The 25,384-nt window shown below is 43.2% G+C and overlaps 1 protein-coding gene across 1 annotated transcript in view; it reads right to left on the bottom strand.

Annotated features, from left to right (window-relative positions):
- Positions 1-25,384, bottom strand: part of MALRD1 (MAM and LDL receptor class A domain containing 1) — a 2,679,189-nt gene that overhangs the window by 1,284,962 nt on the left and 1,368,843 nt on the right. Inside the window, exon 24 of the mRNA XM_078663745.1 lies at positions 1,726-1,906. Within this exon, the coding sequence (XP_078519871.1) occupies positions 1,726-1,906 (181 nt within the window). The remainder of the gene's footprint in view (positions 1-1,725; positions 1,907-25,384) is intronic.

The following is a 25,384-nucleotide window of genomic DNA, read 5'->3' as shown; positions in this document are numbered from 1 at the left end:
TAATGGTTTTTTAAAAATGTTTCACAAAGAACAGTTCAGGTGACTCCAGATGCTTAACGCAAAGTGAAAACCCTTTTAACCCAGAGTTCATCTTTTTCCCTCCCAATAAATACCATTGTCAGAAAGACCTACTGCTCATTGAGTGAAACATAGCCATGGGAATGTAATTCTTTGGCAATCTAAATGAATTTTTACAAAATGCTCATAATCAAAAGGAAATGGGTCCACACCTGGTTTAGATTTTGTCAACCACGAGTCGTCAATATCATAACAAGCCAAGTAAGACAGACACAAATACAAATGTAACTACCACTCTCATTAGCATCTGATGTTTTAGCACCAATGGCAGTTTCATGTGAAAACACTGGGTGCAAAATCACCTTTGCAAAAACAATCGCAAATATACTTTGACAAAATGCCAACATCTTCTAAATAGCTTCCTTCAGAAATATTTTTTTCATATTTTTCTGGATCATATTTCTGCTTTTTTTAGAACTCTCTGCTAACCAGGAGTGAAGTGCCTATGTCCCCCTCTAAACATGGGTACATTGGTGTAATCCTGCTTGCACATTTAACCTGCCTCCAACCCATAGCCTTGGCTCAGCTGGGAAAGAGATGTGTAATTCCTCTTAGAAGCACAAGACCGGTCCCCGGTATGAGCAGATAGGACTCCTTTGAGCTCAATAGATTGCTCAGGATGGGGGGCTGTGGGTGTTCTGTTGACACCACAGTTTCAATTCTGCTTGACAGGTCTCTTAAACTAAATGTAGAACTTATGTGCACTTGAAAAGGAGAGAATAGTATGCCAGGACATTCCTTGTGTATCCAAAGTCTGGTTGATGAAATCCCCAGCTTTTGTCCCTCCAGACTTCTGTCTCTGGTTACAGTGCCTGCTTTAAACCTGAGTTTAGTGTTAAATGTAGGGGGACACTAGGAATTACTATAGGGCACTACAATACACACCCTCAATCCTCACATCCCAAGTTTAGTGTGGCTGAAGACTTTTGTCATCTTGAAAATACCCCGACACATGGCATTCTGGCCCTGTTTGCTGTAAGGCAAAAACAATTACTAAAAAAGTGGTACAGTTGCCAATGAAAACGTTTATCCCATTGGTTAAGGAATGAATAGGAGTTACCACCTCAGCACCAGAATACTGTCTGGACCTAAAGAAGATCAGAAGATGACTAGACCTGCTCTCCATGACCTGAGAGAAGCCCTGAAGGAGTAGATCTGCTCTCTGTTGGACTCAGGATGAGGAAGTGTTGTCCAAGGGTCAGTTAACTGATCTTTGTGGCTAAAGGGGCACAACAAGCTATAAGAATCTTTCTCCTGGAAGTACCAAGCTGATCAATGGAAACTGGACTTGGACTGGACTCTGTTGCCGGCCTCTGCCTGAAAGCCTGTGAGTCTCTCAGTGCCTCTCCATTGCATCTGGCAGTTTAATAAGTGTGTACTTCTGTGGTTGTTTAGGAAGACTGTTTTCTGGTAACCTAACGTCACCAGTAATAACATACACATCAACCTACAATTCATAGTTCTGCTCTAAAGCAGTCAGCACTCTACAAAACTCCATAAATGCTCTTTAAAATTCCATTATTACTGTCACACAATGTATGAACAATGTTCATGATCGCACCCATGCGCACTATATAGCCATTATTATTGTAGATCTGCGTTTAGTTTAAGAAACACAGAATACATTATTTATATCTAATAACTCACCTGATGAGCAGTTTTTGAATTCAATATCATCGACTCCAGCTCCCCCACCGAGGTCTTTAGTGCGAATTCCTTCAAAAATTATTTCGAAATTTCTTAACTTTCCAAGGTGTATCTCAGCTCGTTTCCACTCTGTGCTTGGATTTCCAGTCTCACTCCACACCACTGTTAGTCCATCATCTGTCTGAATGGGAGGAAGTAACAATCATTACACTCATTTTATAGAGGGATCGCCTTTCAATACACTCATTATATAGAGGGATTAACAGCACTTTAGTTACAACTGTGCAGTTTCTCCTCTTATTTTTTTTAAAGCAAACATTGTCTAATTTAGTATACGTTTGTAAATAGGTAGAAATAGAAATTACATGTTCTTTCTCCTTGTGATAGGTGTCTCTGATTCCTTGTCTTTCTATTGCTGTCGTATTTTCCATTCCACCCACATAGCCCTGAATAAGAATCCATGGTCGTAATTCCACTTCTTCTATGAGACAAAACACCACGTCTTGTACTGATTTGGTGTTTGTGGTTAAGTTACTTTTATTGAAGGAATCAAAGACATTCTTGATTGACTTTTGTAAGGAACTAAAAGCAATTTCAAACAGGTCATCTGTCCTGTGGCAAGGGCACTGGGGACCTTGTACAAGTAAATGAAATCCCCCCCCCCCGCACCCCGGTCCCCTAGTTGAATAGTAAGATAAAATCATAATTCTGGTGCAGCATGCCCCTTGGCCCTGGTGCCCCTGCAGGTAAACAACGTTTACCACGAATTTTTTACAACGCGGTACCTTTACCACGCGGCCGTTACAACGCAAGTCGTTACCACGACTTGCGCTGGAGGGCGCTGTGGGATAAGGAATTTTATAAATTTATATTCCAACACCTTCCCTAGTATCCACGGGGACTGGTGTTGGAATATAAAATCATAAAAATCATAAATCCGCGCCCTCCAACGCAAGTCGTGGTAACGACTTGCGTTGTAGCGGCCGCGTGGTAAAGGTATGCGTTGTTACAACCTGCGTTGTAACAACGTACATCCGCCACTGCACCTACTGTCCTTCTGATAACTGCACACCTAGCTCTGTTGCTCTTATCACATCTTCCCAAAAGTTAGTCTCTTCGTCCTTCCTTTTGTTTCTACACTTTTACACGTTTAGTAAATACGTGTGTCCTGGACCACAAATCTGCAACTCAGTCAATTAACTGTCTGGTCAGGTCCCTATGCAAGAACTGGGCAGCATTCTTTTGTTTTCTCAGAAACAGTCCCCCAGTAAGAAATTGGGTCACTGGTTGAGGAAGGGTCAAACCCTACTTAAGCAGCAAAAACAATCCTTGTCAGCATGAAGTCACAAGCAACCCAAAATTAACCTGTGCACAAACCTCTGTTAGCTTGGCACAAAATCAGTAAGGATTAACTTAGAGACAACATATGCAGAACTTCAAACTGTAATAAAGTGAAAACACAACACAACACAAATCCCAAAACAACTTAGAAAAAGGGAGTAAAATGTAATTAATAATTTAATTTAGGGCCACATGACAAAAAATCCAATTGATGGAACCGGAGATATGTAATTTTAAATTTTTGGTGAAAGTAGTGCCAAAAATACCAAAACTCCATCTGTGGACATCTGGTCCGGCTGGACTGGGATAAAGTGACAAGCTCTGGCCGACTGAAATCAAGCTTAGGCAGGCTAGAGAGACCCAGTTAGGCCAGCTGAAGGAGAGCATCTTAAGACCTGGTTGCAAAGTGAAACGGAGTCCTGCGTCGAGGATGCTTCATGCAGCTGAGATTCCTAGGAGATGCAAAGCAGTGATTCAAGGTCCTACATCATTGTTGGGGATGCCGTCAATGAGGGTCTTGTGATGCGAAGTTCTGTACCAATATGCATTGTTGTTCACCAGCTGACCCTGAAGAAGCTGCAGGGCTTGGAATGCAGGGTCCTGTGTCATCATCGAGAATCCAGTCGATGAGGGGCTTGAGATCTGAAGGCCTTCAAATGAGGATGCATCTCACAGTGGCAGTTCCCGGAAGGCTTCGGGCCACAATGCAAAGTCCTGCATTGGAGATGAACCATGCAGCTCGTCCCGATGTGGAGTCTGGTGAGATGATGCATCGTGCAGCAGCTTTGATGCAGAATTTCTTGTCATCGATGTGTCGTGCTGCGGCTCCAATGTATCTGCTTTGCTGGGACAATAGTTGGGGCTGGTGGAGTACGTTCAGGACCACCTCGAAGGGACCAGGACTAAGGTTCCCCCCTTGGGAGGGTGGGACTTACAGCTGGAAGAGTTCAGGTAGTGGGCACAAGATGGAGGAAGCCTGTTCTTTGCCTTGGGCTTCTGATCAGGAGGGCAGTCAACTAGCCCTTCAAGTCACTCTGGTGGTACGGGGTTCAATATGCAAGTTCAGTTAGACAGCAGAGCAGCAAAGTGGCAGTCCTCCTTCTGCGCCTTCCACAGGTCCCGATGTGCACTGAAGAATTGGGCTCTGATGTCCACTATTTCTATCTGGTGCCCTCTTTGAAGTAGGAGAAGCTTCTAGAGATTTCCACACCCCAGAGGTGCTTAAAATATCCTTCCTCCCTGACCTAGACCCAGATTGTCTGGGGTCACAATAGACTAGTGTCAAACTCTTTGTGAGCGTGCCCAGGCACAGTCTTTGTGATATGCAAGTGTGGTAGAGAACTGTTACTTCCCCTAGTTAACTCAGAATGGCCCATCCTGCAAATACCTAGCTTATTTTTGTCTCACTGTCTCGGAGCAATACACAAAGACAAACTGCCAACTACATCTAGTTATTGGACCCAGGATACAGGCAGCAAATACCAAATAGTTGTGGCAAGAAATTGCGCTTACAGAATTGTGACTAAAATCCGACTTTGCCATTAAAGAGGGCTTTTATTTACAAATCCTAAGACCTGTCTACCTACTCCCAATTGAAAGTTAGCACTTATTTAATGTAATGAAGTAATCCTATAGGAGAGGTAGGCCTTGCAGTACTGACAAACAAATGTAGGGGTTTTTCACTACCAGGACATGTAAAAGAAATACATCGCCAACATTTTGAATACATTGCACCCCGCCCTCTAGGCTGTTCAGGGTCTACCCATGGGTGACTTAAATGTATTAAAAAGGAATGTTTGGGGAAGGCAAAAGGTTTATTTTGCATGGTCGAAATGGCAGTTTAAAACTGCATACACAGGCTGCAATGGTGGGCGTAAACCCTGTTGAAAGCGCTACACTAATTGTTGCTGCTATTAATACAAAAAAGTAAAGTAAAAGAAGAGCAACAACACATGGCTGTACCAATAATGGAGGGGGACTAATTAGATCCTTTAACACATGGTTTTACTGAGGGAATACTTGAGCAGAACATAATGTAAAGTGGGAATGTAATGAATTTGTTATTTTTATATTATGATGAATTACGCAAAATGTAAACTATGAAACTAAAGGTGATTATTGTTCTATTGTTTACAGTGACCCCTGACGAAGGGCGATTTTAGCCCGAAATGCATTGGGTTTTTATGTATAAACACTGCCTCTGACGAATCATTGAACATTAAACATCAGAAACTTTAAAAAATGCACATTATTCCACGTGTGGGCAACTAAAGATCAGAAGGATGCAAAAAAGAGCAAATGAGATAGAATGGACGGAATAGTTTGATGAATGTTAAGCAACAATGAATGCCAAGAAGGAACTCACTGTGCTGTGCAATTGGTTTGGGGAGAGATGACGCCCCTCCCTATGATATTGTTTAAAACGGGTGCCAACATGGGCTGGCACCACACCAGTTGGGATGCTATCAAAGGAAAATACATATGACAAGTTTAAAAATCCATTGAATTAAGGTGTGCAACCTATCCCTACCCTATGATTTTTATGAAAAGCCCATAATTTGGGATAGCACCCGCATATAAAACAAAGGAGAAACTGATTAAAAACAGAGAACTTTCTACGCGTCCACACGGTCGGCGAAAAATCTGGGTTCGTTTACGAAGTTGGTGTTGAACTATCAGTTGATTTGAAATTTAAAATGTTCATGGTAGCAAGATGGCAATATTGTTTTTTATAGTTTTTCATCATGATAATAATCAAATTCTAAAGGTTGTTGCGTATTGCATTACGGATGAAGAGCTCAAGTTTTGCTTTGCTTTTTTCACTGCATTATGGGAAATGTAGTGTTCTGCATGAGAATAGTAACCTTTTGAAATAGCTCCGATGTCGGGAAAGTGGTGAAACAAAGGGTTAATCTAGGAAGGAAAACTGGCGGGAGATTTTGGTTAAAAGAGGGAGGGGTATGAGGTGAATGATTTCTAGCTGTAATGGAGAAACGGATGGTCGATTTTAAACGCCCGTGGCAGGTATGGAAACATACACGCTATTGACACTTGTTGAAAGTTAGAAGAAAAGTGGGTGATTGAAAGAGCTACGTGGGAATACAGGAATTTGAGGATTTCAATACATCTAAGCAGCTAGACAATGTGGATAGTTCAAGGGCGGTAGTTTGAGGGTGTAAAAAGGTGGTGGGTAAGAACGTGGTTGGGTACATGGTAAAGAAGAGGGGTGGATGTTATGAAGGAATTGAAGGTAATGAGAGTGAAGACGTTGGTCGCATGCAGACAAAATAGAAGGTATTTGTATTAATAGCAGCAACAATTAGTGTAAAGTAAAAGAAAAACTACACGTGCCTGTACAAATAATGGAGAGGGACTCAGTTGATCCTGGGTGGAGGTTATGTAGGAATTGAAGGTAACGAGAGTGAGGACATTGGTCGCATGCAGACAAAATAGAAGGTTTTTGTATTATTAGCAGCAACAGTTAGTGTAAAGTAAAAGAACAACACATGCCTGTACCAATAATGGAGGTGGACTAAGTAGATCTTTTAACACAGTGTTTTACTGAGCGAATACTTGAGCAGAACATAATGTAAAGTGGGAATGTGATTAATTTGTTATTTTTACATTATGATGAATAACGCAAAACGTAAACTATGAAACTAAAGGTGATTATCGTTCTATTACTTACAGTGACCCCTGACGAAGGGCGATTTTAGCTCGAAATGCATTGGGTTTTTATGAATAAACACTGCCTCTGACGAATCATTGTTTCAGTCGTGTTCATGCATAGAGGTCCGGATGGACACATTTTGAACATCAGAAACTTGGAAATATGCACATTATTGCACGTGTGGGCGACTAAAGATCAAAAGGATGCGAAAAAGAGCAAATTAGATGGAATTGACAGAATAGTTTGATGAATGTTAAGCAACAATGAATGCCAAAAAGGCGCTCACTGAGTTATGGAATTGGTTTGGGCGAGATGACGTCCCTCCCTATGATATTGTTTAAAATGGGTGCCAACATGGGCTGACACCACACCAGTTTGCACGCTATCAAAGGAAAATACAGATGACAGGTTTAAAAATCCATTGAATTAAGGTGTGCATCCCATCCCTACCTTATGATGACCACAACGTGGGGTTGACATTTTATAACTCTGCCAACTTCGTCCCTAAGTGGCCAGTGTAGTGGGCTCTTGTTTGAGACAACTAAAGAGTATGAACATATTTCTCTACCTTCTCCCTCTACTGCAGCAGAAAACTGTGATACAGGCACTGATCAACTCACAGTTGGATTATGCCAATTCACTTTACTGGGATTACCAGCCTATCTCCTGAAGACACTGAAGCTGGATCAAAACGCTGCAGCACGGCTCTGCTGAAACTCTCTAAGAGGGCCCACATCCATCTCACCTGATAGAGCTTCACTGGCTTCCTATTGAGGAACAGGTGTAGTTTAGAGAGTTATTCTTGACACACACAGCTTTTTTATCAATAAGTTCCTCAGTACCTGTTTAAAAGAATCACACCTTACCATTTGTCAAGATCACTCCGTTCCTCCAGTTCCTTGTTGATGGTGATTCTCAAATTCAGAAGGAATAAATGGAGCTGGAGCTCTTATTCCTACCTTGTGCTAGGGACTGGAACACCCTACTACAACAGCTCCGTGCCACAGTGGATGTTCAGGTCTTCAAGCTCATTCTTAAAACTTGGCTTTTTGGACTCGCGTTTTGATCCCAGCCCAATTAGGGTCACTCAGTAAGTAGCTGTTGTTGGCTCCAAATCCCCCAGATAGACAGGCATAGGCTTTGGAGACATTACTTTAGAGACTATAGAAGTATTCTCCCTATAAGTGGATACATTAGTAAATTTGCCTCAACAGAAATGCTGGACCTTTATGTTCTGCTTCCATTGATTCTGCAAGTTGACTGGTCCATGCCCCCTAACATCAACTGTCTATACACAATAAAGGGCCAGAAAATCACTCAAACTCTTTTCTATCAACCAGGTTAGAATCTGGGAGCGTCTCTTCAACAAAAAAATCTCTTTCCTCTTAAGGAAAAAAAATCCTCACCCACATTTCGTGGCATGCTTTATCGTAAGATCATAGTATGATATATCTTCTCCTAGGATAATCTTGCTATATCAAACTTAAGAGCTCTTGATATCAGATGCTGGGATGAGATCATATCACATGCAACCTTATTTTTATAATTGTCTAGAGGCAACCCCAAATTCTACGTTATTCGGTGTGTCTCTAAAAGTTTAAAAAACACAAATAACAGATGCTGCAGGGTTCTTAAAAACCCTACATCCATAAATCAGTGCCATCTGCATCAACATTTTTCAACTATGTACTAAATTGACTGTGCAATGTTATTTTTTTTTTAGGACAAAGAGAATTAAAACCCCTAGTCTGAATAATCTCTCCCAAGCACAGGGCCTTGAGAAAGAGGCATGAATCACAAAACACAAACATTTTCTTGCCTGGTAGGAAACATATCCTTCATTCTTTGCCCTGTCTTTAAGGGAAAGAAATATAATTGAGACCAGAGGAAGCGGCTCCATAAAGTCACACATTCGTCAAGGGACAAGGCCTCTCTTTGAACTATAAACTGCCTCCGGTCACCTATATACAGTACCCATATAGAGCACTTAGTGATCATCTGTCTTACTTTTCAACATTTTATTTCTGGGCCCAAAACCTCTTTACCCATCTCGCTCTCAGAGCTAAAGTATTTACAAAAAGAAGAGACTAAAGGGCCTGGTCAGGTCATTTATTGCTTGTTGAACATTCATTGTTTAATTGAAGTGTCAATTCGGATAAATGCAGTGTCATCTTGGGGTCTCCATTTTGGAACAACATAAAAAGGCCACGTGATCCCAGAAAATAGTATACTTAAATATCTGAAATTTGTTTTGCCCAGGTCCCACCAATCCTTAAAATGACTCTGGGTAGAGAGAGACAGAGTCATAGGTCGAAGCAGGAAGAGAGAGGTTTTGACATTAAATTCATAGGAGTGGGACAGAGTGATCGAAACTTAGAATGCTCACTACACAAAGGGGACCCTTAGAAGAGTGGGGCTCTGGACAAGTGTCCACTTTGCCAATGCCCTAAAACGACCCTGGACGAATGGGTCTTTGTTTCTGCTCATATTAGGGCCAAATTCGTGAAGCAATAAAACCAGTCTTCCTGTAGATTGGTTTTAGAGCAAAGCATGGGCGATGAAAACATCCAGCAAATGCACAAACGCTTTGCAGACACATTCAATGGTCAAAAAGCAATATTGGATTACTGAGAAAGGTTGATAACTTTTCGAAAAATGAAAGCTATCCATTTCAGACAGCTTCCAGTCCTGCACTGCATGCTGACGGCATCAGCGGGAGCAGACATCAGTGTCAAGGACGGTCTCATGCTCCCCTAATGTCCTTTTCGAAATGTACTGATGTGGTGGCATTGGGACCTCTATCCCTTTAAGGGGCAAACTTCACTATTATGGCTGGTACATTGCAAAAGGGAAGTTTGATAAAGGGGCCTGCTGACTCTGGGAGGTCTCCACGCTGTAATTGTTGTGCCCAATGAGTGCCCACCGATTCCAGGCTGTTTAATATTAACAAGTTTGGCCATGTCCACTTCGTAGCTCAGAGACCATTGGCACTGCACCCAATTAGAATATGGGGTACAGGGCAAAGGATTGCTCTCGCAGAGCTCACCAAAGTTAGCATCGAACTACGAAGAGTCCACTTACAAAAAATGACCCAGGGTGCAACTATGAATGATGGAAGAAACCTGTGGCACTATCCTCATCTGTTTCTCTTCTAAAGTGCTTGCTCAAGTCTATGCTGAGAGTGCCAGCTCTTCATTCCACTTCAAGTACTGATTAATACTGTTATGTTACACTATTACACATTTATAGTTCCTTCCATCCCTTCATGACATATGCTATAACCAATTGTTAAACAGAAATAAATGCAATATCTTGTCTCTCTTTGTCTGAACGGAAACCACAGTAATGTAATATGTGCCCACCTGTTCATGTCTCAGTGAACTCCTGCTAAGTATTTTTTTGTTTACTAACTCCCGAGCAGCGCTCTGTTAATAACTGCTCTGGGCTCATCATCTCTCTCGCGCGCCCCTGCTCCCTTCAAACACTGCCAGAGCCGGCTCAGGCGTAGGCAGCAGAGCTAAATAAAAGCTAACCCGGACAGCAGAGACCGAGGGGCCTCAGACACATCAATATCCGAATACCTCCGGCAGCGTCGCTGGTGCTTTAGTGCGCTTAGCTGGCAATGTTTCCCCAACCACTGGCCTGAAGTGTCAGAGGCGCGAGGAATGCTGATGCGCGCACCGAGGGACGAGGGTGGATGAACAGCCGTGTCGGAATGGATATTTCCTCATAATTAATTTTGCTGCGAGCAACCCGTTTGCTGCCCTCTTTTTGTAATGAACGCGTTCAGAGATACAGTCTTCAAGGGAGAGCTCGAGACCTATATGGTGAACTGTGGAACCAAAATAAGCCCTGGAAAAAATGCTTAAACCAGTGCCTCTCCCTTCCTCTTCTCGCGCAATCTCACTCTTTCCATCCATACATCCTCTATTTATCTCTATCACTCCTCCTCACCTATCTCTTCTCCTCATTTGATCGCCGTCTCTCCCCCTCCCCCTCCCTCTCTCTGTCTCTGTCTTGAAGCCTCCCTGTCTCCTGCAGTGAACCGCGTGGAAACAGACAGAGGCACAAGGAGGGGCCCTGGTTTACAAAACCTGATACCTTTTGGAATAAAGGGCCTGGGCCATGGGGTGCTTCAAGACATTTCACGTTAGTGTGTTCATGACCCAATGATACCAAAGGTAGGCGAGTGTAGGAACTGAACATTTTTGCATATTAATTAATTAACTAATTAAAAAATATAGTGACTACTGCTTGCTTCATAGTCAAACTACATCAATTTTGCCACTGACAATAGATGTAAGCAATGTCTAATTTGAAGGTACTCTGCCGGTGCCTTTAAGATATTTCTAGTTGTGCAGCATGCCAGAGCTTTTTCACAGATGTTTTTGGTTACATAAGTGTCATATAGGTGTAGAGTCCAGATAGCCTAGGCACTCGCCAATAAGTACACCACACCCAGAGAGTAATGTTGCATGTTTTGAAATCACTGCTTGTAAGTGAGAACTCAACATTCCAAGCCTGTCTTCAACTCATCCGTCCAACGCTTACGTCACACGCCTATGGTGTATTGTGGGAACCAAAAGATTTCCAGCATTCTTTTATTACAAGACACTGCATTTCCCGCTTATTTAAATAAAAATCACAACTTTCTAAAACAGATAAATAAATACAAAAATATATATATATGAATAAATACATGAATAAATAAACAGATACACTAGAAATTACAAATGTTCAATTAAGTGCCTTGGTGCCTGAATCACAAGCCTTGAACAGGTCACTGCTAACCGGAAACTTGCAGTCGAAGTGTCAGTGATCGGCACAGGTGAAGTGGAATTATCAGCAGATACAGAGTGATCAGCAGTCTGCTAGGCCCAGTCCCTACATTGACATCAATGTTTGTTAGTGATGTGCACGTCGAAAATGAGAGGAATCTCTCGTAAGGGACTTCCCAGGATACTGGGCGTCACCTTGTGCCCTTTGCTGTTGGTGACAGTGAAGGTTTCAACCGCAAAAGGACCATCAGAATTACTTCTTCTGTATTCAGTGGAGAAGCGTGGCTCAGTGGTTAGAGGCGGCAGACCCGGAAGCCCGGGTCTGAAATCGACCGTGGACCAGGGTTCGATTCCCCGCCTGGGCGGGTCTCGGGCTCAAAAATTCCATGGACTCGACAATTCTCGCTCTGGTGCCTACTCAACTCACGGGGTTCACACTCTGCGACTCTGGGTAATAGCTTGCTTAATCTCCACTACGGCCCCTCGCGGCGGGATGCCTGGCTTTCACCTTGTGGACACCCTGCCGGGGTTTCACACAGGGGAATACCAGGACGGGTTCCCTAAGCAAGCGCCGGGACGCTTACGGGCAGCCGTGCGCTCTACAAATCCAGCACATTTACATTCTTTAACAAGCACTCGCTCTCTTCTTGTAAAAGTTTTGTCCTTTGCATGATGTCGTCTTTCAGCATATATTTACATCTGCTGTTTGCGACCAAAGTTTGTAGTGTGAATGTCTGCCTCATTCTTAGACCTGAGGTTGGTCCACTGGGGCAGCTTGGTTGTACAACCCTAAACATGAGTTGCAGTGCTTTTACCTGTCTTTGGATGAGGGGTCGAATGTTAAGCTTGAAGAGTAGTGTTTAAATCAGCTTTGAGGTTGAGCTTCTCCAATGCAGCATGTTGAACAGCTTTCATTAGAGTACTCATGAACCATTCTACCAGGCCTTTGACCTGGGGCCAAAGAGGCGTGCCTAATTGATGCTGTATATTGAGGTGGTTTAGAAAGTCTTTAAATTCCCGACTATTGAAAGATGGGCTGTTGTCAGAATTTAATACTGCAGGTACATCCCATGTTGTAAAGATGCCATCTAGTTTTTGAATGGCCTATTCCTGTATAGTGGATTAAAGGATTTCCACCAATGAAAACAGAAGTATTCGTCAACAATGACTAGAAGATGATGTCCATTCTCAAGTTAACCAAAGAAATCAATTGAAATTTTTTCCCAATCATAATGTGGCAATTCTGTGCTTATTGTGGAACTTGATTAGGCAGAGCTTCTCTAAGGCCTTGTAAAGTGTTGGGTCCAGGGCAAGCCTTAACCGCGTCCATGCGGTGCATTTTCCCGCTGTGCGCTGGAAAATTCAAAAACCCACTTTACATGACGAGCTCACCTTGTCATGAGTGTACCAGAGGTACATAAACAAGAAGAGAGAGGTCAGATCAATCTCTGGTCAATCTTTCAGGGATTTCTAAAGACCACATGTAACGGAGTAAAAATAAAGTTAGCACACCCGTTTTGGGTGATAAAGAAAGCCCTCCCACACCGACCTAGTCAGTGTCATGCTTCATCATCGGGCCCCACCAAAGAGGCCGAGTGCCTCCTTGGTGTGCTATGACGCCAGATAGACTGCGGAGCTGGTTGTGTGGGGAGGGCGTGCTCTAGATTACAGTGAAATAATTAAAAGTGCCTTAGAAAGGGTATCAAAAACAAAATTTAATGTGTGATCCCTAAGGCACAAAGAGTATTAAGTGTCTGGATTTAGTTGCCAAGGTTTATGGTTGGTTAAATACAGAATATACTCAAAATAATTTTTTTTAGTCAACATGTTTCTGCCATAAGGGTGGTTGTTAATTACCAAGGCATTCGTCAGGACTAAACCCCGGCGGTATGGGCTCTCTAATCACCCACCCTAACCTGGGGACGTGAAAGTGAAAATTAAAAAGGGTGAAAAAAGTGCTTAAAAATGAGGGAAGAGTAAGTTACTCATTCCAAAAATACTCCTTAGATTTTGGAGTGTTACAGCACTTTAAAAAGGGGCGCTATTAGCACCATGGGTCTCGGGAGGGGATCGGAGCGAACCTGGCACATCGCCCTCAGTGCTCTCGATCCGCCGGAAACCTAGTTGTGGCCTCAATACCGGACCCCGAAGAGGGCACAACTAGGTTTCCGGCGGATCGAGAGGTTCGCCAGGTTCGCTCCGATCCCCTCCCGAGACCCATGGTGCTAATAGCGCCCCTTTTTAAAGTGCTGTAACACTCCAAAATCTAAGGAGTATTTTTGGAATGAGTAACTTACTCTTCCCTCATTTTTAAGCACTTTTTTCACCCTTTTTAATTTTCACTTTCACGTCCCCAGGTTAGGGTGGGTGATTAGAGAGCCCATACCGCCGGGGTTTAGTCCTGACGAATGCCTTGGTAATTAACAACCACCCTTATGGCAGAAACATGTTGACTAAAAAAAATTATTTTGAGTATATTCTGTATTTAACCAACCATAAACCTTGGCAACTAAATCCAGACACTTAATACTCTTTGTGCCTTAGGGATCACACATTAAATTTTGTTTTTGATACCCTTTCTAAGGCACTTTTAATTATTTCACTGTAATCTAGAGCACGCCCTCCCCACACAACCAGCTCCGCAGTCTATCTGGCGTCGTAGCACACCAAGGAGGCACTCGGCCTCTTTGGTGGGGCCTGATGATGAAGCATGACACTGACTAGGTCGGTGTGTGAGGGCTTTCTTTATCACCCAAACGGGTGTGCTAACTTTATTTTGACTCCGTTACATGTGGTCTTTAGAAATCCCTGAAAGATTGACCAGAGATTGATCTGACCTCTCTCTTCTTGTTTATGTACTATTGGTTGGGGACTGAGAGAGTGTCTCCTTTCCCTTTCTCTCCCTTTGTTGTTGTGTACCAGAGGTACACCTCATGACGAGCTGAGCTCGTCATGAGCGTCTAAGGGGTTAAAAGCATTTGGAGCTTGTATCTATCCCTGTCTCTCCACTGGAGCTCTTTATCTTGTGGCAGTCTAAGAAGTTTTTCTGGGCCCCTGTGCAGCAGCTTTGGTGGTGGTGTGGCTTTTTGGATGCAGCTGCTACACAAGTGCTACCACTGATCCTCCTTCTGGGGTCACTCCACAGCACATTGTGGTACAATAATACGTTAATGGTTTAGGTAAGTAGATCAACCTTGTATTCCGCTAGTCCATGAAAGCATGATTTTGAATCGGCTTTGTGCCTAAATGTTTCTACACAAACACCTGGTTATCTCTGCTTTGTAGCACATGACTTTCAATTTGATTTGTATTGAAGTATTAATGCACTGCTTTTGTCACCTAGTTGCATCCACCTTTAGCGTTCTTACTCCGTATTGTATATAGCATTCATTTATGTAATGGCGCAGTACCCTTTTATGTACAACTGTCTCATTCAGTTCCTGGTCACCGACATTTAGACCTTTAATGCAGCCTTCTTTATTTTCAAAAAGAACAATTGATGGGCAGAATGCAGAACAATTTCATACATTCAGCACAGTACAGAGATCTGGGCCTAAATCCATTGTTTTTTTGCTCACCATGACATTCCAGTTTGGACCCAGCCATATGCAAATCAGTCTTGACTCTGCGCCCTATGAGAACAGTCCGATACCAAAGGGGATGATGGACGGAGCGCTTGAGCAAATCAAGCACTCACCCCCAGCCAACTGATCTGGGATTAATCCATCATCATTCTTTAGTTCATTTCGCCACCCCAGTTCAGACATGGCCATATGGAAATCAGTCTGACCTTGTGCCTCATGGGAACAGTCCAGCCCAAACTACCAAGCCATGTCTTCCCTGGACTGGAAACAAGCATCCTGGGACCGGTTTCAGGTTCATAACCCTCATCAGCGAGGCTATATTGAATCCAGTGGCAAAGTTAGCAAGGGACCCACGTCTGGGCATACCCTGCAAATTTTGGGTGAACAAAGCGATACCAAAGGGGATGAAGGACAGAGTGCTTGAGCAAATCAAACACTCACCCCCAGTCAACTGATCTGGGTTTAATCCATCATCATTCTTTAGCTCACTCCACCACCCCAGTTCAGGCATGGCCATATGGAAATAAATCTGACCCTGTGCCTCATGGGAACAGTCCAACCCGAACTACCAAGCCATGTCTTCCCTGGACCGGAAACAAGCATCCTGGTACCGGTTTCGGGTTCATAACCCTCATCAGCCAGGCTATCTTGAATCCTGTGGCAAAGTGAGCAAGGGACCCATGTCTGGGCATACCCTGCCAACTTAGGGCGAACAAAGCGATACCAAAGAGGATGATGGATGGAGGCGCTTGAGCAAATCAAACACTCACCCCCAGCCAACTGATCTGGGATTAATCCATCATCATTCTTTAGCTCACTCCACCACCCCAGTTCAGACATGGCCATATGGAAACCAGTCTGACCCTGTGCCTCATGGGAACAGTCCAGCCCGAACTACCAAGCCATGTCTTCCCTGGACCGTAAACAAGCATCCTGGGACTGGTTTCGGGTTCATAACCCTCATCAGCCAGGCTATCTTGAATCCAGGGGCAAAGTGAGCAAGGGACCCACGTCTGGGCATACCCTGCCAACTTATTGTGAACAAAGCGGTGCCAAAGGGGATGATGGACAGAGTGCTTGAGCAAATCAAACACTCACCCCCAGTCAACTGATCTGGGTTTCATCCATCATCATTCTTTAGCTCACTCCACCACCCCAGTTCAGACATGGCCATATGGAAATCAGTATGACCCAGTGCCTCATGGGAACAGTCCAACCTGAACTGCCAAGCCATGTCTGGGCCTAAATCCATCGTGTTTTTGCTCACCATGCAATTCCAGTTTGGACCCAGCTATAGGTAAATCAGTCTTGACACTGCCTCCCAATGGGAACAGTCCAGCCCGAACTGCCAGGCCAGGTCCTCCCTGGACTGGAAAAAGCATCCTAGGACTGGTTTCGGGCTTTCAGCCCTCATCAGCCAGGATAGCTTGACTCCAGTGGCATGGAGAGCACGGGACTCACGTCTGAGGATACCTGTCACACTCATGTGACAAATGCAAAAAGAACAATTGATGGACATAATGCAAAAACATTTCATACATTCACCCCAGTACAGAGATCTGGGACTAAATCCACTGTTTTTTTGCTCACCATGCCCTCCATCAATTGTGTGTCTTTTTCTCTATCTTCAAGCATTGGCACAGGCTGGCTTTGCACTGACACTCCACCTGTGCCATGCTGGACCATGGCAAACTCTCTAGAAGAATTCTTTCAGTGTACAGGCTTCAAATCCACTATATTGTCATCAGTTGTAGTATCCTACCAGCCTAGGCACTCACCAGTAAGTAAGCCATACAGGGAGAATCATTTTACACAACTCTATTCTGCTGTGTGTAAGTCTGAACTCAACATTCTAAGTGTGCCTTCACCTCATCCCTCCAACGCTTAACTTATATGCCTTTGGTGTACAGTGGGAACCAAAAGAGTTTCAGTATTCTTTTATTACAAGACACCACAATATATATGCGTAATAGGGCCCAGAGAGGAGCCAGCCAAGGACATTTTGGGCAGGTGGTGCAGTCCATAAGATTGCACATTTTTGAGAGAATAGCCAGGATGGCAGAGCCAGTGTACCATGATCTGTCTCTTTGTAATGGAAGTCAAAGGTGGAGAATCTTTTTATGTCACGACTAGGTCATCAGAATGTATGGAGTGGGTGCTTCTGGGTTTGGCAGTTGCTGATAGGAGAAGTTGTGTTAAAGCTGGTGATTCCTGTACTCCTGGTCTTCAGGTATAAACCCAACATACCTCTTTACTGGAGTCAGATTGGTAATTCTGGAGTACAATCATAACACAGTGCCTTGTCTTCTTCTTTTGGTATTTTGGGCTCCCAGACACCATTTTAGAATATTGGCAGATAAAAATTTACAGGCCATGCCACACCTCTTAAAGTAGGTGGGATGTGAGGAACTGCTGATCAGGATCACAGATGGATTGGACAAAGGCAGAGCCTGACAAGCCCACAGCATGTCTCAGGACATAGCAGCAGCTGTATTTGCCTGCTCAGTGCCATACTGTAAGTTGATAAAGAAAGACAGAGGTGAGCTGCGAAGACATAGAGAGACAAAAAGCCATGGGACGCAAGCAGCAGGGGCACCCCTGCAGGATGAGAGATTGGGCCACGGTTACTTGATGACCCCGCTTTACAGCATGGTGGCAGGAGGGTCATTGCCCCTAGCATGACATGTTTGGGTGGTTAAAAGAGGGGGGCACACAGCTGCAAGAAGAGAAGGTGGGATAAAGATATTCAGGAGAGGATGCAGGCATTTGGCCCATGGTGAAAATGCTGCTCCAGCGCACGGCGGTGGAGCAGCAGTTCCTAAGATATAACATAAGTATTTGGCCTGAAACAGCCTTAGAGCACCAGTAGAGGGTGCTTGTGACATGATTTCCAATGTCACAAAAAACATCAGCTGATACCATGATGCAGATGGAGCAGCCAAATGCAGTGGCAGCACAAGTAGGGCCACAGAGAATTTCTTAGGCCTGCCCACAAAAGAGATGGGCTTCAGCCATTCTGGCTGTAATGGAGTGATGAGGGAGAGGAGGGCACAATGAGTGGGTAAACGAACAGGGTAGCTAGGGGTGGGGCAGCGTCAAATTTGGATAATTGACTGGTGCCTGTTAAGCCATTTAAGGTTTATGCCAGGAGTAGGGGTGAGGGCAGTATGTCAACCCTTGGGCAAAGGGTGAGCAAGGTTGTTGCATCAGAAGGTGATAATAGTAGGGGTCAAGTGGTAGGACGGGCTAGCTCTGTGGGGCATTAGGTACGGCGTAATCCATGAGGTGGTTTGGAAAATGGGTGTGGATATCAGAGCAGGAAGGTGAGGGCAGCACTGGAGATTAAGGTTTCTCCAGCTTATTGCGCCTTGTTGACGGTGGTTGGCATTTCATGTAGGCAACAAAACAAACTTGGGAAAGTATTCTGTGGCTCAGGCACCCAGATGGGACGAGACAGCATGGTCCTGCACTGCCGGCTTACGTCAGCACAGCAGTATGGGGAAGGTATGGTATGGCCTCCTTGGTGAATTCAAGGGATAAGTTTAGTGTGGCCTTCCCAGATGACACAGATTGGCAGTCGTGATTTCAATGGCTGGATAACTTTGATGGTAAAATTCTGGGTACCAGTGGGCTACAAATATGAAAAGATGAGGTTAGAGAGAGGTTGGAGTCAGATTATAATAAAGATGATGTGGAAGAAGGGGAGTTGGTGGAGCAGAATGATAATGGAGGGGTAGCAGGGTGGTAATGGTGGAACATCTTCAGATTGATGTTTTTCTGGACAAAAGCAGGAGAAGGTTGTAGAGAGAGCAAAAGAAAAGCAGTTGGTGGTAGAACAACTGGTGGCCAGGAGGCAGGCTTCTGTGCAGACCCTGACATTGAAGCCAGGTAAGCAGATAAATGGTGATGTACGACCTCTGATGGTGTCCAAGGGCATAGAAGTGAGAATTAAAGTTGCAATGGCAGGGTCGGAACTGCAACTATGGAAGGGAACGCATGTGGCAGGCAAGGGTATTGGGAAGGAAGAGTTTGAAGACACCAAGGGATCAGATTCATCTTTAAAGATGTCAAAGGCAGAGAACAGGACAGAAAAGGGACAAGGACAAGCGGGGGAAGGAGAAGTGGAGATGATGGTTGTCATGGCCAAAGACAAGGATGAGGGTGGGGAAAGAAGAAGAGAAAAGGATAGTAAGGGGGTAAAAAGTGAAAAACCTACCTTCCATGGGGTGAATGAAGCCATTGAGGGTTCATTTCATTGGACAAATGAAGAGAAAGATGTGAAAGGCTAAATAAGTTTGGGTATTTAAGCTTTTATATACGGAAGTGAGGGCCACAGAAGGATCAAAGGAGGAGGGATCCATATTCCTCCTCCTTTGATTCTTCATTGGCCTTTTTTGGCAAATGGGCCATGGGTTCCGGTGACATTTGAGAACTGGATGGCAGAATCTCTAACATATGCAAGTGTGTACTGTGACAAACACCAGGAATGATGTGTGGGGGGCCTTTTTAAGTACATTAACGTGATCAGAAAAGGCCACATATTACAGTTAGATGGTATGTTTGGTTTCTGTATTATGAAGAGTTTCGGGCACGACTTGTGGAAGATGCGGAGGGGAAATGGGGAGAGTTAGATAATGATTTGTGGCTTCACATGATGGTACTGGCATATCAACAGTATTTACGGCAAGTGGACTGCCGGTTGTTGACTTGCCATTTCCAAAGTGTCCCACCCAATGTGGGGTGGGAGCAGCAGGTAGAGGCGAGACAGGTCAGGAGGGAGCATGCTGGGTGTTCCACAAGGGCTTCTAAAACAGGGAATATTGTAGGTTTTGAGACAAGTATTCTGAATGTGCAGAATGTCTGACATAATATAAACGTAAAAAATTTCGACATCAAAAATATCGGAGGCGGAATATCGATGTCAAGAATATCGAAGTCCTATCTACATTAAGGTAAGTACACAAATATTGAAAAAAATATTGTTGTAAAAAATATCGTAAAATTCAAAGCCAAAACTTCACACGGCAGAGCAGGCGTCCGAGTTCTGCATGGGTTTGCTGGAAACTCTAGAGTTCAAAAAAATCTTTGATGCTTGGTTCTCTCCTTTGCCAGTTGTTACGCTAGAGTTTCCAGCAAACCCATGCGGAACTCAGACGCCAGGTCTGCCGTTTGAAGTTTTGGTATTTATTGCATTGAATTTGAACCAACGCCCTTCATTTACTGAAGAAGCGCATATCATGGCCAAGGATTAAGTGAGGAATCCCCACCCCCAAAGACTCTGCGGGTGTGTGACAGGGCCATCATACCTACCTAGGTTGCCCCCTACAGCCCTGAGGAAGACCCAGAAGGCCGAGGTCCGGAATAACCCTCTTAGCCCTAAGTCAGGTCGAAACGTCGACGCCCCATAAAGTAGACTGGACCACAAGCTTACTCCCAACGTGCCACACAAGGATACATTTCTGTGAAATAACAAATTGTACAAAAGAAGCTCGATTGCTACAGCTTGGCCAGGCTAATACAGACTGTGATTTGTAACCAGTCAGGATTTTGAATGCTTCTAACTACCTTCTATCCCATTGCCTTGAAACTCTGTTTCACCCCCTCCACACCAGAGCACCCTTCTTTTGCACGTTCCCCTTGGACCAACCTATCTTCCCTACTTCTCTGTATATTGATACAGTAAATGTATCTACTATTTCACGGTATGATATGAGAATAAACTCTTGGTGAAATATACTGTGGTTGTTGTACTTCTTTAGTTTAAATCATCGTATTAGTTACTGTGAGCTACAATTGTGTTCATGCTCACGTAATTATTTTCAAACATGTTAGTATGGTTTTGTTTTATATCAATTTTTGACATATATGTCTAGGACCACTGTTTTTTGTATCACAGTCATTGTCCTCAGCAAGGCAGAGATCAGCAGGCAGAAGGGAAGAAGGGGCAGTTCAGCACAGCAGTGAAGCAGTTCCTTGGAACAGGCAATCCTTGTAGCACAGCAGTCTGCACTCCTGCAGAGTTCTTCACAGTTCCAGTGGTGTACTGAATTGGTAGCGTCAGAACCCTGGTACTTATACTCAAAAGTGCCTTTGATGTAGGGGAGACGCCCAGGTAGGCCTCTGACATGCACAAGGATCACTTTCAATCCAGTCCTGTCTGCCAGGCTATCTGTGGGGGGTAATCAGCCCTTTGAGTGAGGACAGGACACAGCCTATTCAGATATAAGTGTGAGCTACTATCCCCCTTACTGCCCAGGAAGTCTATCAGAATGCAGCTAGGTACTCTGTCACACCCAGCACTTCCTGTGCTTGTGGATGTCTAGAGGGAATGCACAAAGTGTAGATTTCACCCAACCCAGATGTGTATTGGAGCAGAGAAATGTCAACTTTATAAAAGTGGCATTTCTAAAATGGTAATGTCAAATCCTGCTTTACCACTAAAGAAGATGTATCACCACCATTCCAAAGAGATGAAACATGATGTAGCTACTCCTTTCAGATCAAGCATTACAGTGTAAAAGTGTTCGAAGGAATCCCCAATGCTAGCTTATGAGAGGAGTGTGCCTCACAGTAGTGAAAAACTAATTTAGCTTTTTGCCACTACCAGGACATGTACATTTTTAAAGTGCATGTCCTGCCTTTTAGTTACACCGCACCATGCCCTTAGAGCTACCTAAAGCATACATTAGTGGCGACTTATGAGTTTAAAGCTTTGCAAATGGTCTTAAATGCCTGGTGGAAGTGGCAGTAAACTGCAGATACAGGCTCTGCAATGGCAGGCCTAAACCAGGTTTTAAAGGCTACTTGTGTGGTTGGCACAACCAGTACTGTGGCCCACTACTAGCATTTAGATTACCTGGGTATATGGTATACCACTTCACAAGGGACTTACAGGTAAACTAAATATGGAAAACATGTGTAAACCAATTACATCAAGTTTAGAGGCGAGAGTGCATGCACTTTAGCACTGGTCAGCAGTGGTAAAGTGCTCAGTCTTAAACCCAATAAAAAGAGGGTCAGAAAAAAGAAGAGGAAGGAAAAAAGTTTGTGGTGACTTTGCAAAAAGTGCCTTTTTCAACAAGCACCAACTGCTACCCAGAATTTTCCCCATTCCCCATACTTTCTAGTGAACACTTTCCTCCACATTGAATATGTAGAGTAACAGTGAGAGTTGCATATTCATAGGGACTGGCAGCTTGCTCCAACTACTGCCCTTTTGACATCCTGAGGTATGAAATAATCACTATTGGCTCACCTGTCACCAAAGATTTCCTGTTGCGAATTTGGACGGAATCAGAAAACTTTGCTAAGTGTGAAGTTTTAAAACCGGTGAATTACATACTTTGCTCCCTCCTAGTTTGCATCCAATTGATGGACTTTGGGAAATCAAGTTAACATTTTATATCCAGGACTCAGATGGGACTATCGATAACATTAAATAAGTTATTTGCCAAGTTCTGAAGACAAGCTGATTTAACAATGCATTTAGGGAACTTTTAGCAGAATAATCTCAAATTGCATAGGGAAGTGAGTTTTTGATTAAAAAAAATGATGGCACACTTTTACAAAAGACAGAGCATCATGGTAGTCGAATGTTTATAGCTGAAAGGGATCCCCTCAGAGCTCTCGTGGACCAGCCCCAATATATCATGGGAAAATTGAGCAAAAATATGTTTGGAAAAATTGCTCCCAAGATGTTAATCATCACCGATCGATTTTTCCTAGACCACCTCGTGACACTTTTGTTTGTTATTGCAAGGCAGTATAGTATTTTTATTCACATAGTTAATCATTTCTCTTCGAGTGGAGGTCAAAATAATTCCATTTTCCCAATTGGAAATTTCATTAACCATTCCTTCTAGCTCAGGCACTAGTCAGCATGAAATAGTGTTTCGATGAAGGTCAATAGGACTTTATTTCAGTTGTCGTGAGAGTGTGAAGTTTCAGATTGCACGGAGAATAGTTCTGCTTTTCAATTAAGCGAAAATGGTTACATCTATCTTCTTCCCTCAAGCATTCGAAATAGGCAGCAAGTAGATTGGCCGGGGAAGTGAGTTTCAAACTAGAAAGTCGCAAGCGTTTAAAATAGTTAGCGAATCTGCTACCAATAAAAATTAAACGTTTTTGCATGTGTTTATATTTAAATATAAATTTCAAGACATGTTAGGTTGCCGGCGAATCTTTTTAAATTAAAGGAGCATTGCTATCTTCAAAGCCACAAATAAAAGAATTCGGGTTGTATGCAAAAAGTGATCTGCAAGTTTTCCTTACGTAAGGCTTTTCTATACACAATGGCATTCCACAATGAACTAACACGAACTCGCTCTAGAATAATTATCACTAACAGAACCATTCAATGAGTTCAAATATTGAAATGTGTGGAAGTGACAAAACGAAAAAAAATGGCAACCTTGATTTTGCAAACTTTTCCACAAATAATGCTCTTTACAAGGGTCTGAATTATTGTTTCTAGTCATTATTGTAATTCACCTAACTTTCATATCCAACACGCTCAATATTTTACATAAAATCTCTATTTTGTTTTTAATCGTGCAATAAATAAAATACAACATGCACATTCTTTTTAAAGTCTGATTCCTATTCGGTGTAAATTAGGGTAGATGTATCAACATACCCTTTTGCGATTTCTAAATTGCGATTTTTAAGGAATCGCTATTTAGAAATCGCAAAATGGAATGTATGTAGAAATTCGCTATTTTTAGCGATTTCTTATTCTTCCTAATTTGCAAATTCGCAATTTGCAAATTCGCAATTAAGGATTAATTTCCCATTTGTTCCAATGGGCCAGGAGGCCTATAGGAATGATTGTGAAATAATCCTCAATTTGTGAATCGCAATTTGCTAATCGCAAATTGAGAATATTTTCAAGGGTGCAGGGGTGTCTCAAGAACACCCTGCTGCACCCCTGAAATTCACATGTGTGTGCATATGATGTGCGTCACATGCCACCTTCACAAATGCCAAATTGTGCATTTTTAAAAGAATTTGCAAATTACCACCAACTACAGGTTGGTGGTAATTTGCGATTTTTTAACCTAAATTCGCAATTCCAAAAGGCCACATACATAGCATTTAAGGAATCGCAAAATTGTGATTCCTTAAATGCTTAAGAAAAATAAGGAATAGCAAATTTTTGCGATTCCTTATTTTGCGATTTTTTTTTTTGTTACATGTTAAAACATGCAAAAAGACCATTTGCGATTCGCAAACGCCGCGAATCGCAAACGGCTTGATACATCTACCCCTTAAATACGTAGTCCTACAGCTCTCTCTACATGTGCTAGTGAGCATATTTTTGCGACAAGAATGCGCCAAAACCACAACCATGACAAGGGGGAGAACTTCATGGAAATATGCCACAGGGCCTGGGTTCAAGGAGTTTACGTTTAAAGGCCTGAAATTTAGGCTGGAGACAGGCAAAAGAACCACAAAGCTGGAATACGGAAATCCTAGGTAATTTTCTGCTGCAAAGTATGTCCCTAGGAAAGAAAGTGCCGAAAACTTGGGAATGAAAATCCTGAAAATTATATTAGCATTGGTTAATCTTCAGTACCAATAGCTCATATATTTACAGTTTTTAATACCCTGAGTGAACTTCTCAAAGGAAATAATATGCTGGGTGATTTAGAAGAAGAATAACTCTCCTGATTATTGCATAGAATAATTCCTAACTAGCCATGTGAGTAGTGATGAGAATGGTCTCTAGCTCACTCAGGGGCATATTATCAAGGGGGTTTATCTCCGCTTTTTTGGCTTTAAAAGCCAAGAAAGCGGAAATAAAATGATCTCCCTATTACCTATAACACAAGTTAGCGACAGCTAGTAGGAGATAGCGACCATCTTGGGCCCCGCTTTGCATGTCAGTGAAATTTATCACTAATGACATGCAAAGTGGGCGTGCCAAGATGTTAGCGACTGGAAACCGTCGCTAACATCGCTATCTCCTGTTACCAACTTTTGGAGATATTCCCGCTAAGCGCGAATATCTCCAAAAGCTAACACCTGCCCCAGAGCAGTTCTTAGCCATGTTACCCAATGGTAGGTGGATAACATGGCTAAGAGCATTAGCTCGGTAATGCATGAATATCGCTGACTTTTCAGCGATATTCATGCATTTCGGACGATTTTTATCGCTTAGGAGATAAACCTTGATAATAGCAAGGTCCCTAAGGGATAAAAAATCGCCGCAGCTCGGCGATAAAAATATTGCCGCTAAGCCAACATAGCGATAATTATCGCTAGTTGTTGGTAATATGCCCCTAGGT

Source organism: Lissotriton helveticus, chromosome 10 (genome assembly GCF_964261635.1).
Source record: "Lissotriton helveticus chromosome 10, aLisHel1.1, whole genome shotgun sequence".
Taxonomy (NCBI): Eukaryota; Metazoa; Chordata; class Amphibia; order Caudata; family Salamandridae; genus Lissotriton; species Lissotriton helveticus.
Note: the sequence above shows the minus strand (reverse complement) of the source record. Positions and strands in the feature narration are given on the sequence as shown.